Source organism: Pituophis catenifer, unplaced genomic scaffold (genome assembly GCF_029215685.1).
Source record: "Pituophis catenifer annectens isolate HBS135680 unplaced genomic scaffold, rPitCat1.0.hap2 SCAF_1, whole genome shotgun sequence".
In the NCBI taxonomy this organism is placed as follows: Eukaryota; Metazoa; Chordata; class Lepidosauria; order Squamata; family Colubridae; genus Pituophis; species Pituophis catenifer.
Genome location: NW_027256881.1, coordinates 250,244,446 through 250,263,010, shown reverse-complemented (window position 1 = coordinate 250,263,010; position 18,565 = coordinate 250,244,446). Strand labels below are relative to the sequence as shown.

Genomic DNA, 18,565 nt, shown 5'->3' with positions numbered 1-18,565 from the left:
GTGACATATCGTGACGTTTTTCCCATTTGCGGAGCTGAGGTCAGCATGATCTGCATGTGACGCAGCCACCAGTTTGACACTCTTGCTATAGGGTATTATAAATCCCCAGTGTGGAAAGTCAGAAAACAGCTAAAATAATTCTCTTTTATTAATAATCATCTACTCTTGATTAGTACTATAGTATTTCCTTTTGACAAGAAAATGCTTCTATCCAAAAGTAGACTTCATATCTAAAAAACAGTAATGTTAAATTATCATGCTATATGATCACTCAAAAGCTCTGAAGCGTTCAGAAAGGAATTCAAGTTAACTAAGTGTTGATGGTTATACGAATCAACAGTTACATGTTATGGCAATTGATTAATAGATGAGACCCCCTTCTGTCACAAACTCTTACAGTTTTTCTTTTTCTTGCTGTTCTTTCAGGATTTTGTTGGTTTCCAGGGCAAGCCACTTCTGACGCATTAACTCTTGGCGCTCCATCTCATGGTTATATTCTTCCCTTTGCCTCTCTTCCTCAGTCATAAACAGTTCCTTGCCCTAAACATTATTTTAAATCCCTGTTAATCAACTTAGTCAGTCAATCATCATAGTTATTAACTTGAATCAGTGGTGGGTTGCTCCCGGTTCGCAAGAACCAGTAGTAAAAATTTGTAGTAGTTCAGAAAACCGGTAGTAACATTGGCTGGCCATGCCCCCGAACCGGTCCCCGGCCCGGTCGCCGCTCACTTACCCCGCCCACCTCATCAGAGGCTTTTTTTTTAACTTTTAAAAGCATTTTTTCTACAACCTCTTCAGCCGAAAAAATGCTTTTAAAAGTAAAAAAAAAAAGCCTCTGATGATCGCGTGGCTCAGCTGGGATCGTCAGAGGCTTCTAAAAGCATTTTTTTCTGCAACCTCTTCGACCGAAGAGATTGTAAAAAAAAAAAAGCCTTTAAAAGCCTCTGGCGATCCCAGCTGAATTGCCTGATTGTCAGAGGCTTCTAAAAGCATTTTTTTCTGCAACCTCTTAAGGTTGTAGAAAAAATGCTTTTAAAAGTAAAAAAAAAAAAAAATGGCCCCGCCCACCCAGTCATATTACCCCCCCCACCAAGACACGCCCACAAAATAAGCCATGCCCACAGAACCGGTAATAAAAAAATTTAGAACCCACCCCTGACTTGAATGTTTGAGAAATAACATCTTTTGCAATATTTTCTTCAGAGAGAACCTGAAGAAAACTTGTCTCTGCAAAACTTAAAAGACTTATTTTGGGAATAAACAAACAAAATTTAAATTTGGGAATTTTGATAGTACAGAAATAATTTCAAACAAATAGCTGTAACAAATGTAAAAAGGAAAACACTAGAAGCATGTTATAGTGTAATTGTCCAAATTCTGTTCTTATTTTTATCTGTGCTATTGGGGCCTAGGCCCTATGTATTTGTAGAAATTTGAGAACCTTGAAATCCATTTTAAATCTATTTTAGAAACATGGGTGTCTCATAAATTTAAACCTGTATGCTAAACGCTTTTGCATTTTAGTGCTGTTTATTGTGGTTGATTACCTTTGAGTTATATTCCCACTTCTATTTTCTGATAACTGTATATCTTTACACTGAAGGGTGTGAACACAGCACCAGAGGTGTTATACATAGCTAGTGATACAAGCAGTCCCTCTGTGGCTGAGCAGTGATCCAAAACAAATGTGAATGTATGTCTAGAATTAGGACAGGCATGCTGTTGTTTGGTTTGCTTTTATCTTTTTGAAAGGGATGATAAATCGCAGCAGAAGCTATTCAATTTCTACAAGCATTCTCCTTGCATTGTCCCTAGGCTAAGCTTCTACTACCACTTATCATGTTTCAAAATGAGAAAAGCAAATTGAACAACACTGTGCCTGTCATAATTCTAGAAATGCATAACACAATAAAATAAGCAGAGAAAATAATATTGAATTGGTAAATATGATTGAAGGTAAAATTATGATGTTTATAACTTAGCCAGTCTGTAGTCCTATATTGATTTAGCCTTCCTGTAAAACCCCTTACATTTAATGAAACTTACTTTTAAGTAGATACATACAGATTTGTAACGTTAAATTACTTAAGCCTGGGTAAAATAATTTAGGATTTTAACTACATGAACTTGGAAGTTAGGGTGTAACTTCCACCCACTTTTTCTGCTTTTGGGGATCTCAAGCAGTGGTGGGTTGCCCCTGGTTTGCACTGGTTCTATAGAACCGGTAGTAAAACCGGTGGGAGGCTCCGCCCACTGACCCCAATGTCATCAAAACTTGCACAGAAGAGCGCTCACGCAACACCACTGCAAACCGGTAGTAAAGGTAAGTAGAACCCACCCCTGATCCCAAGATATGTGCTTTGAGTGTGTTTCATTTCTTACTGCTGTATGCAGCAACCTTTTGACTTTTCACAAATCTTTTGTTGATTGCTATGACATTAATACTTACAGCTCCAGTTACAACAGTGATTGTCAGGGTTTGACTGCTTTTCAACACCTTCACAGCCTGGGGGAAAAAAAAAGAAAGAAAAGGGAGGTGATGACAGAAAAATTAAACTGTAAAATCTAAATATTGTAAAAGTCTACAGGACTAACAGTGCAGTTAGAATGGCTTTTTAGTCTTCTCAATATGGTATTCTTTCAGTTATTATTCTAGAAAATAGGGAAACCTACCTAATTCTAATTCCAGACATTTGTCATAAACACTGTTGCAAAAGAATTTCTTTTGAGCATTTTCTTCAAGCAACATGATACAATTACTTTAGGAACTTCAAACAAAAAATAAAATTTTGTTATTTTAACCACTTAGAGATGATTTTTCAGTTTTGAAATCAGTACTGAGTTTTATGCAATTTTGTGCAGAATACAAAGGGAGTAATTCCCAAGTAAATATGTTAGGACTGCAAGTGTATAGAATGTTTGACAAAGCTGACATATCTTTTTTTTTTTTATGAAGTAAAGTCCATTTCTCTAGTCTAGTTCAACATCTTTGATTAATTTTTAGCAGATAAAATTCTAAATGGTAGCTATAGTGATGTGGCAATCAATGGGCTTGAATCAATCAGTTGTATATTTATATTATATTTTATTCAAAAGAACATTTAATAATTTATTAAGTTTATATGCCATCTGACTCCCAGTTACCCTGGACAGTTCACAATGGTTAAACATTTTAAAAACAAAGAACAATATAGTAAACATAACATGAGGCCCAGAAATGATACGGTGAAATCAATTGAGTCCAATCCTTTATTTGCTTGCAGCTAAGGAACAGAATCTTGCAAACTAAAGTTATAATGGCACTTAGCACTAGTGCTTAGGCTTAAATACCACTTCACAGTGCTTTACAATCCTCTCTAAGTGGTTTACAGAGCCAGCCTATTGCCCCCAACAATTTGGATCCTCATTTTACCCACCTCGGAAGGATGGAAGGCTGAGTCAACCTTGAGGCTGGTGAGATTTAAACTGCCAAATTACAGGCAGCTGGCAGTCAGCAGAAGTAGCCTGCAGTAGTGCATTCTAACCACTGCATCACCATTGCTCTTATATATAATCTTATACAATCTCTATAATCTTCTAATCTATTAGACATACTAATTCTACGTGAGAGATTCTAAACTATGGCTATCCTAAACCTCTTCCCTACTCTTCTTCCATTTTGGGACTGTGCAATCTCTTAATCTGGGCCTCTCTCTGGAAAAGTTCTGCTTTACCAAAACTGTCCCCCATTGTTCCTGCAGGTGCACATTCTACTACACATAAAATAGTACAAGACAAAGGGACATCAAGTCCAGAGGGGAACAGAAACAAAGAAAGGGCCATTTAATCATCCTCTCCAAAGGCCTGATTGAAGGTGTTTTAGGCACTTTGAAATCTTACTAGCAATAGCACTTAGACTTATACAGTATACTGTTTTACAATGCTTTACAGCCCTCTCTAAGCGGTTTTTCAGGGTCAGCATATTGCCCCCAACAATTTGGGTCCTCATTTTACCCACCTCAGAAGGATGGAAGGCTGAGTCAACCTTGAGCCTGGTGAGATTTGAACTGCCAAATTGCAGACAACCGGCAGTCAGCAGAAGTAGCCTACAGTACTGCACTCTAACCACTGTACCACCATGGCTCATACTATGTGGGAGCTTGAATTTTAGAGGAACTTCATGCCCCACCCCGAGAGCAGGTACTGCTACAGAGAAGGTGAGCTTCCAGAGTCCTGATAGCTGCCAGAATGAACTGCTTGGGAAGATGCAATGGAAAACAGGAACAGTCCCTCAAGTAACCAGATCCTATGTCATGTAGGGTCACTTGGTTCTAATTACCTCCTTATGATCCATATTAGAGAAGTCTGTACCATTTACTTCAACAATCTGATCACCAACCTAAAAAAAAAAAATCAACAAAAGTGTTGAATATTTTTTGTACACTTCTTAGTATAGTAAATGGTGGCCCATTCTTTGCTTTGGAAAACTCTTGAAATAAGACAAAAGCTGTACTCTTCACTGTCCTTTCTCCCGTTAAAACATATATGTGCATGCACAGATGCACATACCCACACAGTTTTCATGAAAGAAGGTTACTACTGGAATACTCAGCTTCCCAGGAACTACCTAATTTATCTTTGATTATCTTATTTAGTGTCACAATTCAATATTTAAGAGATGAACACTGCAGAATTTTCTATTCAATGAAATCTGATAATAGATCCCCTTGCTTTCAAATTGTGGTGTTGGATAAAACTCTTGAGAGTCCCTTGGACTGCACAGAGATCAAATTGGTCAATCCTAAAGGAAATAAATCCTGACTGCCCTTGGGAAGGACAGATACTGAAGCTGAAGCCCAAATACTTTGGTCACCAAATAAGAACAGAGGATTCACTAAAAAAGATCCTGATGTTGGATGAGATTGAAGGCAAAAGGAGAAGGGGACAGCAGACGCTGAGGTGGTTAGATACTGTGATTGACACAATGAATATAAATTTGGACAATCTCCGAGGACAGGGAGTCTGGCATACTATGGTCCATATTGTTCAGATTTTTTTTTTAATTTGATTTATATGCCGTCCTTTTCCGGAGACTCAGAGCGGCTTACAATGCGTTAAGCAATAGCCTTCATACTTTTGTATATTTATACAAAGTCAGTTTATTGCCCCCACAATCCGGGTCCTCATTTTACCAACCTTAGAAAGGATGGAAGGCTGAGTCAACTTTGAGCCTGGTGAGATTTGAACTTGCAGTAATTGCAGGCAGCTGATGTTAATAACAGTGCTTTAGTCTGCTGTGCCACCAGGGCTCTTTGTTGTTGTTGTTTAGTGACTAAACAACAACAAACAAAATAGATCTCCTCCTTTGAGACTGAATCTTTTCCCCTTTTGTCAAAAAAGTTTTTATTTATTCTGGCAGATCAAACGAAAGGTATAAAATGCACCCTTTGCTTGGAAAAATGTGATTTCCTATATTTGCTTGCATTGGGGGTAGGGGAGACCTCCTCCTTTTTCTTCTTCTTCCTCTTTTTCTTCTCTTGAGTTCTTTTCAACTTGTCTGCAGAGCATTAGAGACTTAAAAAATTCAAAACCATTCAGCTCCAGGAAAGGTAAGTGAATTGCTTAATCTAATCCATGAGATTAGATCATTTCAATGCAACAAGATAGATGTATATAATTATCAGAATTAAACTGCTCATATTAATTAACTGATAATCTGTATTTACACTAGCAAATGGTCCTCAACATGGCTAACAATTATGGTATAAAATATACTACATTCACCTGCAAGTTAAAAACCAATTTCACAAACCAAACTTTTTATGATTAGAGAAAAACCATTTGACCATCTTCCAAATTAAACATTTCCATGCAATTAGATTTTGTATGGTTTATATTCACCTCCAACCCTACTTCAGCAGACAAAGAATTTGGTTTAACGTTGCTTATGAAAATGCCAGGTTTTTGTGTAGGGCCACTGGAAATACTGGAACAAAAAATGAAAGAAATAAAATCAATTAATTAATTAATGGCAATCATATCAAGAATAGACTAATCATATTCCCCTCTCTGCAATCTTCCTATATACCAAATCTAATCTGGTAGGTTGGGATTTTTCTGAAAAAGGATAAGAAAGCAAAATATTAACTTTCTTCATTTTACAGTACATTAGAATAAAACGAAGAACTTTATTGTGAAATTTGTGTGTTTAAAAAAGGATTGCATCACACAAATGTTTTGTTTGGATCTATATCTATGAATAGATAAAATTCAGTGAAGATAATTAAAGTGTTCTAATCCATATGAAAAGAAAACAACTTTTACAATGAAGTGACTCTTTTCAAGTCATAAATCAGTAATTAATAAAAATGTCCACAATGACATGAGTCAAAGACCAAATAACTGAGATGCCAATCCAGAAGGCAGACATGGTATTTGTAGTTTATCTCTGCTTTAGGGCTTAATAATTTGTACCAGCATTTTAAACAATAAAAATGCCAAAATCAGTCCTTTTAATACTTAATGATTTATATGTGAAAGCAAAATAATGTTTAACAGGATTGTGCAGCACTTCATATTCTGATCCCAAAAATATTTTGAAGTACTGGACCAGGCCTGTCAAACTGGCGGCCTGCAGGCTGGATACGTCACGTGCAGGCCACGCCCATCCTGGCTCCGCAAAGACAAAAAACGTCGCGATACATCATGCTATTGAGTTTGACATCCGTGTACTAGACTATGAACACAGAACCCTTCTGTAACTCTTTGCTTCTTTTCCCAGAGCCACTTCAAAGCATCTTTTTGGAATCAAATCCAAAGCTCTGCACGTGTATCAAGTTTAATTGAAATTAAATGAAATCAATGGCTCATTCCCACTAACTACATTTTCTTGGAGAAACAAGTGACAAGAAAATGCTGTAGCTCACCTGCATCCCATGCCCTTTGTACCAATTAGGCTAATGAAAACCTTCTTTTCTTTATGATGTTTTCCTCCGGATGATGCAAGACCTGCAATGCTGTTTTGACCATCCTAAGATAAGAGAGAACAGGCTAATTGCTAAACTGCAATTAGTTAAATAGAGAAGTTATCCCACTGCCTCCCTCTCCCAATTCAAATGGAATCTAAGTTTAATAAACATCTGCAATCCAGGCTAAAACACAAGCTCTAGACGATCCGTTTACTCATTTTGGAAAAATTAGGCCTGAGATTAGGAGAATGGGGCAGTTGCTTAAGAAGATAGCACAGAGAGGCAGTAATAACAACTCCATATCTGTTCACCTCTGCTGGAGAACAGATGTGCATGTTCCAGATAATCTGCTTTTTATTACAAGGGGAAGTTTTTATCCCATCTTCTTGCCTGAACCTATATTCAGCGGCAACCAAGTTGGTATGGGGGCAGATCATTTTCACCTCAGCCACCAAATTGCCTTAGGTTGACTCCTTTTTTTTTTCCTTTGGCATTATCCCATATGCTAAATATATTCTAATCTATATATTTGGGAGGACCTTTTTTTTCAAAACAGAAAACAATAGGGAGAAAACTGTTTTTTTTTAAAAACCAAAAATCCACAACTCTAGGGAAGTCTCAGGGAGGATGGAATGCTACCTTGGAGGGGGTTGGCGGTATGGAAATAAAAAACAACTATGAATGGAATTTGGAATGGAGTAAATGGAGTAAAGAAGAGTTGATTAAGGTCATTCAACAAAGCATAATTTGTTGAAGCTCCCTGTAATATACACATATTACATCAATAACAGAATGTTGTGATATGATGCTTTTCAGACTAGCATGGTTATCTCTCATTCAGTTATCAAAGTAATTCTATAGTCTTAGCCTTTCTAAATTTCAAAAGTGGCTACGTTAAGCATTTTGGAAGCATTTTCAAAAATCAAAACACAAGTTAATACATATTGTCATAGATATAACTACTTCAGTGGTGGATTGCCCCCCCGGTTCTGACCGGTTCTATAGGCTCTGCCCACTGACCCGGACGTCATCAGAAGCAATCTGTGCGCGTGGGCACGATGCGAATCGGTAGTAAAGGTAAGTAAAACCCACCCCTGAACTGTTTCCACAAAAATGATATTATTATTATTATTATTATTATTATTATTATTATTATTATTATTATTATTATTATTATTATTATTATTATTATTTGATATAACCCATAAAAGTGAAACCTGAATACTCTAAGGTTTTTTATTCTGTTCCATCCTGTCACTTTAACTGTGTTATCAATCCTCAAGGTTGTAATAGTCAGCTTTGCATGCCCGCTGCCAAACTCAGTTCTCATCAGGTTATATTTATGGGAAGGATGAATCTTAAGGGTTTCTATTACCTAATCTTCATTTTAGTGTGCATTTTAGCTAATAAAACTAAATTTAGTGGAGATTTGTTTCTCACTGTTTATCATACAAAGTTTATCCTATCATATTTTCAGAACATATTACAGTAAGAAAGACTGGTTGGTCAAAACTTACTTTAAAGCCGCATCTTCCCATTCAGACTTTTAGCCATTATAGCCAATCTGCTTTTTAAAGGACCATTTAATCTTTGGAGGCTATTTAGTAAGCATTTTCTTCAGCCAGTTCCAAGTTCTCCTATCTGGGCACCCTCCAGATAGTTGACCTTTAAGTCATATAAAGGTTGAAGTCCACATACTTGGATGGCATCCAGATTTGAATGGCTACAACAAACTAGGCGACAAACTAGTCACTTAGCAACAGACATTTTATCAGGCTACCTTTACAGGTTTCATCCCTGGTGAGGGTATTTTTGTAATACCCTCACGTTTTTTAAAACATTAAGAGTTGGTTGCAGAATTTTCATTGCCCCTCCTAGTATTTTAATCGTGTAGATTTCAATATGAGGGAAGGCACTGTCTATTTCTATGAAGCTGTTAATTGCAACATCAAAAAGGGAAGCTTGCACTCAGTAAAAAAAAAAAAAAGGTCTAAATCTGTCTCATCCCATTGAACAACCCAGCAGTTTCCAGACATTTTTAATATCAACTTTTGTCAGTCCCAATCAGTGAGTCCAGTGGCAAGGAACATGAGTGCAGAGCATCTGTAATGAGGACAGGTGTTTTAAAAAGAATTTTAAGACCACAGGATATAATTTGTGATAGGTTGAATGGGCATCTTACCCCAGGATTAGATACAAACTGATCTACATATTGCCACTTGAGAGGTTCATCTGGGGAACTAAAATAAAAGATATGAAGATATGAAGTTAGAACAATTAATCAGTGGAACAACTTGCCTCCAGAAGTTGCGAATGCTCCAACACTGGAAGTTTTTAAGATGTTGGATAACCATTTGTCTAAAGTGGTGTAGTGTTTCCTGCCTAGGCAGGGGGTTGGACTAGAAGACCTCCAAGGTCCCTTCCAACTCTGTTATTCTATGTTTCTATGTTTCTAAGATGACAAGATGTAAGATTGATACGTATCAAAATCAAATCAATGCCTACTAGGTGATTTACTAATCTCTGATATCTATATTACAGCATGTATAATGCTATGAAGTCTTTTAGTTTTTTGTAGGTGAACCTTTTTTTAACCAACTGAAAAATACAACTGAAAATTACTACAGTATGTGTGATCTACACTGTACATAAAATATATGTTTTCAGAAAAAAGCATTACCTTTTAACGGGTATCATCCCAACATCTGCAATGAAATCATATTTAAAGGTGATTAACAAAATGTTCAGATTTATCTTATCTAATTAACATAAAATTATATATCACATATCAGTTTGATCTAGTGGCTAAGGCACCAAGCTAGAAACCAGGAGACTGTGAGTTCTAGTCCTGCCTTAGCCATGAAAGCTGGCTAGTTGACTGTCCCTCATCCCAACCCACCTCACAGGGTGGTTGTTGTAGGGAAAATAGGAGGAGGAAGGAGTATTAGGTATATTTGTCACTTTGAGTTACTTATAAAGTAATAAAGGTGGAATAAAAAAAAATCTCAAAGCAATGGTGTACTTACGTCGCACTTTTATAGATACTGTTTTCTTTGTGCGTATAAGATTGATGACTTCTTCATGAGTGCATGAAGAAATAGAGTAACCGTTTATTCGAACAATCTCATCTCCAACCTTAAATAAAAAGCAATCAACCAATCAAAATTCAATAGCATATTTTAGCAGAAATATACAGTTGCAAATCAACATTGGAAAGAAGTTGCTTCTGGTACAGAGGGAGACAATTTCCATTATGAAATGGATAGAATGCATAAGAAAAAAAACTTGCAAGCCACATAAAGTCCCTTAAACGTGCCGTAGCTGACTATGCTTGCTGAGGAATAAATAACTGGCTCTACAAGCCTAACCTTCATTCAATTTCTTTACAGTACATTGGTGGATCCTGGATGTAAATGAAATTTTCAGAACATAAAATGGCTGCCATAGCAGAGCCTACTCTTCTCAATATGTCTGCCATTGTGGTTATGCCTTATAAGTTATCTAGCTTTTTATTACTTTTGTTACCATACAAAACATAAAGGCAAGAGCCAGGGAAGAAATTCCTAATCCTTGGAAAAAGTGAACTCTATCAATTAGATACTATTACTGATAACTCAATTATGATTTTACAAAATCTAAAAAGTGCTATTACTGACAGATGTTGCTGGTGAAATGAAATCTATCAGGTCATAAAAAAATGAATGTGACTGAGTGAATAAAGTTAGTAAATAAATTTATGTATTAACACACATTGAGCTGAGTTTACTCATGGACAATTCCATAGGAAACTACTAATTTCATTTTATCTCTTCCAGCTTGTCTCCTCCCATCACCATGCCATTAGCCAAATTTGTTCAGAAGAATACCATGGGTGATAGACCAAGGACTGTAAGTGGAAATCAGTGAAAATCACCAACCCCACATTTCTAATAACAGAAGTACTGACTGCATCAAAATGGCTTCCAAAAATAAAAGATACCCTTCTATTAGAGAAGGATAATTCTAGAACCCTGACACAGACTCTATATTTAATTATAATATAGCTTTCATTTTTTTTCCTGAAAGAGCAATATTTTTCTAGGAAAAAAACATTTTCTTTGGAAAATAGTGAACAGTACTCTCAACACAGCATTTCCAAGAAAAGTAGACCCTATTGAATGGAAACAAACAATTATTGTTCCCAGGAAACAATTATTGATCCCTTTTTATTTTATTTGTTCCTCTTCCATCTTATCTGATCCTCTTGTCACCCTTAGACTAACTATAGCCATTTTTTCCCCACCAAAGCTCAAAACCTACCTCACAAGCATTACAATATTTTGCATCAGAGCTAGCATTCATATTATTTAGCGTTGCTTATTTATAAAATCCTGACATGATTGTGCTTGAAAATAAAGTGAAAGACAAGTAATTCTGCAAATGTCAATAATATATAATCCTTTAAAAAATGCTGAAGGTTACAAAGTGCTAAAAGGAAATGAGAGAAAAGGACATCATCAACAGATTTGGTTTTTACTAATTCTTTTACAAATTACAATTAATATGTATTCTCTCAAGCATGACTGTTACAGTTATGCAACTGATAATTTGGAAGACTTATCTTCTTGTTGATTACTTATTTATTCATGTTATACAGTTATTTAAACACAAAGGAATCTGCTAGAATGAATTAGGTAGCAACTATGTAGGGCATAGAATATTTTAGTTTAAATTCAAATTGTTATTTGTGGACCAGGCTGAAATAATGGAATGAACAATTGGCTCCACAAACCTTACAATGATATGATTGCTCCATCTACTGGGCAAAATTCTTATTGCTATTAAGCCTCTTCCCCACCAACTCCCCTTCCCCTCTTCTTTTAAGCACAAATCTCTAATAGGGAAATGTGATGCTATTATTAATTAATTGATTTTTAAGACAACTGTAAGCTGCCCAAATTCATGTGAATTAATTCAGATTCAACTGAATTAATAAATAAATAAGCCCATGGTTACAATGATGTAAGGCAGAGCAAAGAGACATTGCACTTGCTATATGAATACAAGTAGTCCTCGCCTTAACAACTTAGTGACCTTTCAAAGGTCACTTAGTGACCGTTCAAAGTTACAACGACACTGAAAAAGTGACTTATGACCATTTTTCACACTTATGACCTTTGTAGCATCCCCATGACCATGTGATCAAAATTCAGATGCTTGGCAACTGGTTGATACTAATGACCGTTGCTACGTCCCAAGGTCATGTGATCTTCTCACAAGCAAAGTCAATGGGAAAGCCAGATTCACTTAACAACCGTGTTACTAACTTATCAGCTGCAGTGATTCATTTAGCATCTGTGGCAAGGAAGGTCATAAAATGGGGCAAAACGTACTTAACAAATGTCTCACTTAACAACAGAAATATTGGGCTCATCTGTGGTCGTAAGTCGAGGACTACCTGTATCCTATTGATCAACAATGTAATCATTTAATAAAGGCAGACAAACTAAGAGTAATCTGTCCTTGTTATATTTGGATAATAAGTTTTGCTACCTTTTAATAATCATCCTTCAGAAGCTAATTTTGAAAAACTCCCACTCCACACTTTGACAACTCTTTTCTATGACTATAATCTCTACAGGTTTCTGTTTAGTTTTTGTTTTTAAAAACAGAGGACATGGTTAATAGTGATGATGGTTAAATTGCTATTGCTATTGCTATCATTACCGTAAAAGAAACAATGAACAAGCTTGAGTTCTCAGGTGTTTTAGAACGGAGGGAATTATAAGGTAGAATATGCCTTCTTTATGTACTAAATTCTATGTCCAAGGAAATACTTTTTGGAAACATTTTATGTCTTGCATTTTCAGCGTGTATTAAGCTGCTTGTGTTATTACTGAAGAACTAGGGGGCTAAAAGGAAAAGTATCAAACAGAAAATGCTTTGTTTTGGCTTTTGAAAACACTCTTTAATAGCTGGACTATAGGAAGCAGAACTGTGGTGGTTTCAAATTTTCTATTTTCTCATTTTGCTGTACTTCTATTATCCATAATAACTTCCAGCTCCTTTTAGCCCACAACATCCTCAAAGATATCTGTATCTGGGAGAATAGCTAGAAGAATTTTTGAAAAGGTGAATGACATGAAAAGGCTAAATACTTATCTATTCAGGAAAAAAAAAATGAAGACAACACAGAAAAATAGGTCAGAGCTAGTTACATATGCGAGTAGTTTTAGCAGTATAGAAAACTTTTTAATTTCTCATAGATGAATCAAAATAGTATGTAAAAAAGGAGAAGAAACTGATACTCATTACTTTTCTCAGACCACATTTTTTCCAGCTTAGAAAATGTGTGGAGATTTAATGAAATAATGCAGATGGATGAAATTTCAGAAGCATTTGACATTATCATGAGACAGCAATTTAGAACAATGGGCCTCCTGTCAACTTCTCTTATTTACTTGTTTTCAGAAAGTTTCAGATATGTCCCTCAGAGATTATTATGAACACAGTTTATGTTAATACTTAAAATCACATATCAACAAAGTCAGGTCAGCAACTCTTTGATGCAGATTCCTAACAGTTTTTTAGAAATTTTTGATTATAATACAAGGAAAATTTAATATTTGTTAACATGCTTTCTATTTAAACATTTAGATTTGTTCTTCTTTTGGGCTTTTCTTGAGTTAGTTTATGAGTTGATATATAATATTCATGGTTTTCTAAACTATTAAAAATATAAATGTGTGTAAGTTTATAAGCCGTTGCTTTCATGTAATAAACAACATTTGGGTGTGCTTCTCCTTCCCTCTTTGAGTAATAGAAAGTCAAATTCTTTCCCAGCATATAGAACAAAGGTGTTAAACTCAAGGCCCACAGGCCGGATCCAGCCCATGGCGCCGCCCTGGAAACAATGAAGGACTGGCCCGCGGTGCCTCTGCCAGTGAAAACAGTAGCCCTCCCGAGCTCCGTTTTTGCTGGCAGAGGGTTAAAGGAGGCTGTCCCAGCTGAAAACGGAGCTCAGGAGCCCATTTTCGCTGGCAGAGCGCTCAGATCACCACAGATTCCCCCTGACAAGAGTGATGTCACACTGGCCACACCCACCCTGCCCCCCTCAACATCAAACACAACCCTGATGCGGCCCTCAATGAAATTGAGTTTGATACCCCTGATATAAAAGATATTCAAAGAGATATAAAGTTGCGAATACTTTTGTCACTTTTGTATCTGCTAGCTTGACTTGATTAACATAATCAAAGGCCCTTTTATAATCATTGAAGTACATATGGACTTTTTTGATACTGTTTGGCTTTCTCAATTATTTAGCATTAGCAACATTGTCTCTTGTTCCTTGGCCTTTACTAAAGTCAGATTTGAATATCTGACATCTTTTCCACATGGGGTTCTAATTGTGTTGCATAACCATTAATCTTATTTTGCTAGCATGTAAAATTAAAGATATTGCATGATAGTGCCCAACTTGTTAAGTATCCATTCTTTTTTATTGGTATGTAGAGTGATCTCTTCCAATTTGTTGGCCATTGTGTCATTCTCCAGATTTGCTGGCATAGTTTGATTACAATCCTACAAATTTTTCTTCTGATAAGGGTTTTTCTTCCTAAAATGCATTTTGGTTATGGTACCTGCAAGAGTTTTAGCTATATATATATATATATATTGCTTCACCTGAAGTCCAACATTGTCTGCTTGTCCTCCTTTTATTAGCTGTGAAATAAACAGGCCACAAGCAAATTCAGCACCTCCTCGCACACTTATTCCAAGGCCTTCAGGATGCAGACGATCCAATCTCACTTCTTTCAGTTTCCTGTAGAAGTTGTAATATCAAATAATTTACACTTGCAACATAAAAGTTCCTATAAATCAAACATATCTATCTTTCCTTTGTAATTAGGTTCTAAGCTTTCAAAGAGTACAAGATATATGTTTCAAATTTCATTATTCAGGCTTTCAATTTATTTTGTTTTATTATTTTTTTGGGTTTCTATGCTAGTCCAATCTCATTAATTTGTGGCAAGGATACAGAAAGTTATCAACAACTGTTTCAGCTCTTGTGCTGCTATAGAAAATTTTTATTTAGCAAATATGTATATTGCAAAATGCTTTCTTCTTCATGTTCATTAATCTTTGGCTATTGATTTCATTATTGGATGATATTTTAAAAAACACACACATTTTCCAATGTGGTCTTCTCATTGCTCTTCACCAGCTCTCTAAAGACAAAACACATTAACTGTGTTTTCTAAGGGAGCAGGAATAGATTTGAACTAGGAGAGAAACTCCTTGATTGAGTTGTTAATGCGTTTCTCATAATAGGAGTTTTGTTATAAGTATTTATTATGGATTTTGGTTAGAGTTTAATCTGATGTTTTGCAATTTTTTTTGAAGTAAACAGATAGCAGAGAGAAGAGGAAGCTAGATCTGTCATATTTTATAATCAGGAAAAGATAAGAAGGAAAGATCTCTTAATGGTTCTATAGTTTATAATAAAAAATAATTAGTTATTTGAAAAGTGTGCTTTGATATTAAATGAAGTTATACAGAACACTGTTCAGAATGACCATATATAGTGTGCTCTGAGTTTTTATATAAGGATTAGCTTTTATGTGCTTTTTTCCCATAGTCAAAAATATTGTTCAACCTTACCTTGTTCGTTTAGGTGTCAACTGATCATATTCCACTTGGTGTTTTAATGGGATAAGAGGACAAATGGCCTCAAACAATGGTAGTCGACTGGGATCATTGATTACATACTTCAGATCACCAACCAATACTGGAAGATTCATTGATCTACAGAAGTTAGGAAGCTTCTGTTAGTCTGTCATAATAAAGAGCTTCCCTAAGCACTTATAACACTTGATAAAATGTTAAAGCAGGTGATTACTATCTTAATAACATTTGTTACTTGGAAAAGGGGCTACCAGACTCCTTCTGATTTTTGGATCTACAGAATAAAATTGTGGAAAGTTATAAAACAAATCTGATAATGTATTTAGCATAGTATGTGGCATTGGCTAATAACTGTTCCTATTTTATTAAAAAAAATATAGGAAAGCCTCAAGTCAGAGCTGTCAAACTCCCGGCCCATGCCCATGTCAAACTCCCGGATGCGTCACATGCTGGCTACGCCCATGCCCAGTTTAGCGAAGGGGAAAAAAGTTCCAGTATGTCACGTGATGCTGCCGTGACGACGTGAGTTTGACACCCCTGCCTTAAGTGATCAAATCACTGATGAGCAGCAGAATCTACCATGTATTAGTTCATCTTATAACAACTATCGTATGCAGAATATTAAGTTTTAAGTTATAAGTAGAGTAAATGGTAAGAATTAACAAATGAAACAAATGATAGAAAAATAGATATGTTATATGAAATGTAATAGATCTGATTGAATTGGTCTATGGATTCAGTGGAAACATGGATGATTTGCAAGACTAGTCTGGTAAAGAAAAATACTATGAACAGCATTGCTGTAAAATTCAACTATTGTGTATTTCTGTTTCCATATCTCATGCCTTTTTTGTTTAACAGTTTATTTTTTACTCCTTTTCTGCACCTTGTACAACTGCTTACTCAAAGAGAAATTTATTGTTGTATGGTACACTCAAAGAGGACTAGCAGAATAGCTATAGGTATAATATTGGTGCATATTCATATATATATATACAGTATATATATATGTGTGTGAATCTATGCATATATGACTAGTGAAAACTAAGCAAAATGGAAAGTAATGTAAATAAGAACGAAAGTAATGTGTAATTTAAGTTTCACTTATTTCAATGCAAAATAAATGCAAGCAAGTTTCTTTGGATCAAATCACTTATGTAATTATATGGTTAAACTAGAAAGATATATACCAAATTTTCTGGAAGGAATATTTTGATCATGATAGCTAGTATAGTCTTAACCAGGTTTGGAAAGGTTAAATTCATTCTGTACTGCCTATTCATCTATGTAAAATGTATGTATAATGCATGATGGTACAATCATATTATCACAGATATTGAACAACCTGATAGAATTGCTTGATATACAAGCAGTACATTCTTAATAGCAATCAAATACTTCCAAATAGTCAATTACAAAATTCAATGGAACCTTTAATGGAACAGTAAATAAAGTTGTGTTTTCTGAAATTTTAAAACCAGCAAATGCATGGATTTCGTATGTACTGTTTTCATCAAGGACAACAGCCATCTATTTATTTTTAAATAAAAATATTTTCCCATTTAATAAGCATTGTAGGGATAAACCATGTCCATTTGTGATGCAATAATAAGGAAACAGTAATGGAGTACTTTAAAAATTCATACAATTCTAGTGGCATATATTTTTGAGGATTAGAGTCCATCATGGAGTAGGAATCTAAGTTTCATTTGTATATGAATACAATTGGATCTATATTGGATTCTGTCCAATATACATTCCCTTATGTATATTGGACAGAATCCAATATAGATCCAATCCTGATCCAAGTAATAAAATAAAAAGTATTAGTTTTAAAATCCTTGGTAAAGAGATGTCCTTTGGGAAGAACCGAACAGGATAAGGCTAGAAGCAAAAATCAATGGGGACTAATATTGTCAAAGGAGTTACAAATAGAGGAGTTTCTCTGTAGGACGCAAAGTATAGCCTCTTGCAGCAAGAGTGAATTCTTTCCCACCTTTTTAAATTATCAATAACATTTCCCAGAATAGGATAGATAAGGATTCAGCAAAGAAAACATCTTTGTACTTCCAGCCACATTTTAAACAATTAACTAATCAGAATTATTTCTTCTCTAAACAGCTGCAGACCAGCCTTTATGAATGGAGAAACAATTACAGTCTCAAGGGAAACCAAAATGAATTAGTAGACAAAAACCATGCCAAGCTATATCTTTGAAGAAAAATCACAAAGAAAACAGCCAAATATTCTGCTGAGGTGGTACAAATTAAACTGTAAACTTCACTCACCTTTGAAATCTGGAGAAATATTTCCTCTTATTCTATGCAAAATAAAATGGGCTCACGCCTATTTCAATTATTATTGAGTAGAAAATGAAACTATAATTGTATCTTATTAGTATTGAGAAAACAAGGAAACAGAGCAAAAATGGAGTACTTATTTTCTTGCTGAAGAGGATCTGCTGCACTATTATTTAAGTTATATGGTACTTTAAGGATAAAATTATTGTTTGTGTATGCATGTATATGTATACATCTAAACACCAACAGCATAATCATTTCATATTTTTCATTTAATGCCTTTGATCTCAATGCTAACACTATTTGAAGCCCTTCTTATAGTGCTATATTTCCATGTCCACATCTGTCTGCTACTTCAAAACACCATTTCATAGATCCTATGAAATTAGCTCTGGGAACATGAGCTCATGTTTTAATGCATTTGTATGTTTTTACAGAGCCACAATTCCTATCGAAATATACTGGTGACTTTGTTGTAAATGCATAAATGCGATACATTTAGGTCTACTGAAAGCATATATACAATAAAGCAAAGTTAACAAATGAATTATTTTTTTCCAAACTACCATTTGCCTTTTTTTAATAAAACAATTTTTCAAGGAGGTGTTTGATGTTGCTATTAAATACTTTTAATATTTTACTAGTTTACTA

At 35.2% G+C, this 18,565-nt stretch overlaps 1 protein-coding gene and 1 long non-coding RNA gene across 4 annotated transcripts in view; one reads left to right on the top strand and one right to left on the bottom strand.

The window, feature by feature from the left end:
- The window catches only part of USH1C (USH1 protein network component harmonin), a 56,214-nt gene that overhangs the window by 32,861 nt on the left and 4,788 nt on the right, over positions 1-18,565 (bottom strand). Inside the window, exons 3-12 of the mRNA XM_070957447.1 lie at positions 15,591-15,734; positions 14,613-14,751; positions 9,974-10,082; positions 9,628-9,652; positions 9,130-9,187; positions 6,906-7,009; positions 5,881-5,965; positions 4,319-4,378; positions 2,450-2,506; positions 398-540 (exon numbers count right to left, since the gene is read on the bottom strand). Coding sequence (XP_070813548.1) covers positions 398-540; positions 2,450-2,506; positions 4,319-4,378; positions 5,881-5,965; positions 6,906-7,009; positions 9,130-9,187; positions 9,628-9,652; positions 9,974-10,082; positions 14,613-14,751; positions 15,591-15,734 — 924 coding nt within the window. The remainder of the gene's footprint in view (positions 1-397; positions 541-2,449; positions 2,507-4,318; positions 4,379-5,880; positions 5,966-6,905; positions 7,010-9,129; positions 9,188-9,627; positions 9,653-9,973; positions 10,083-14,612; positions 14,752-15,590; positions 15,735-18,565) is intronic.
- Positions 7,775-17,972, top strand: LOC139327585 (uncharacterized). Of its 3 annotated transcripts, none has more exons than XR_011601671.1 (4): positions 7,775-8,024; positions 10,763-10,835; positions 15,995-16,136; positions 17,736-17,972. It is a non-coding gene; the product is annotated as an uncharacterized lncRNA (long non-coding RNA). The 3 variants fall into 3 exon arrangements; XR_011601673.1 differs by lacking the exon at positions 15,995-16,136 and adding an exon at positions 15,604-15,820; XR_011601672.1 differs by lacking the exon at positions 7,775-8,024 and adding an exon at positions 9,610-9,675.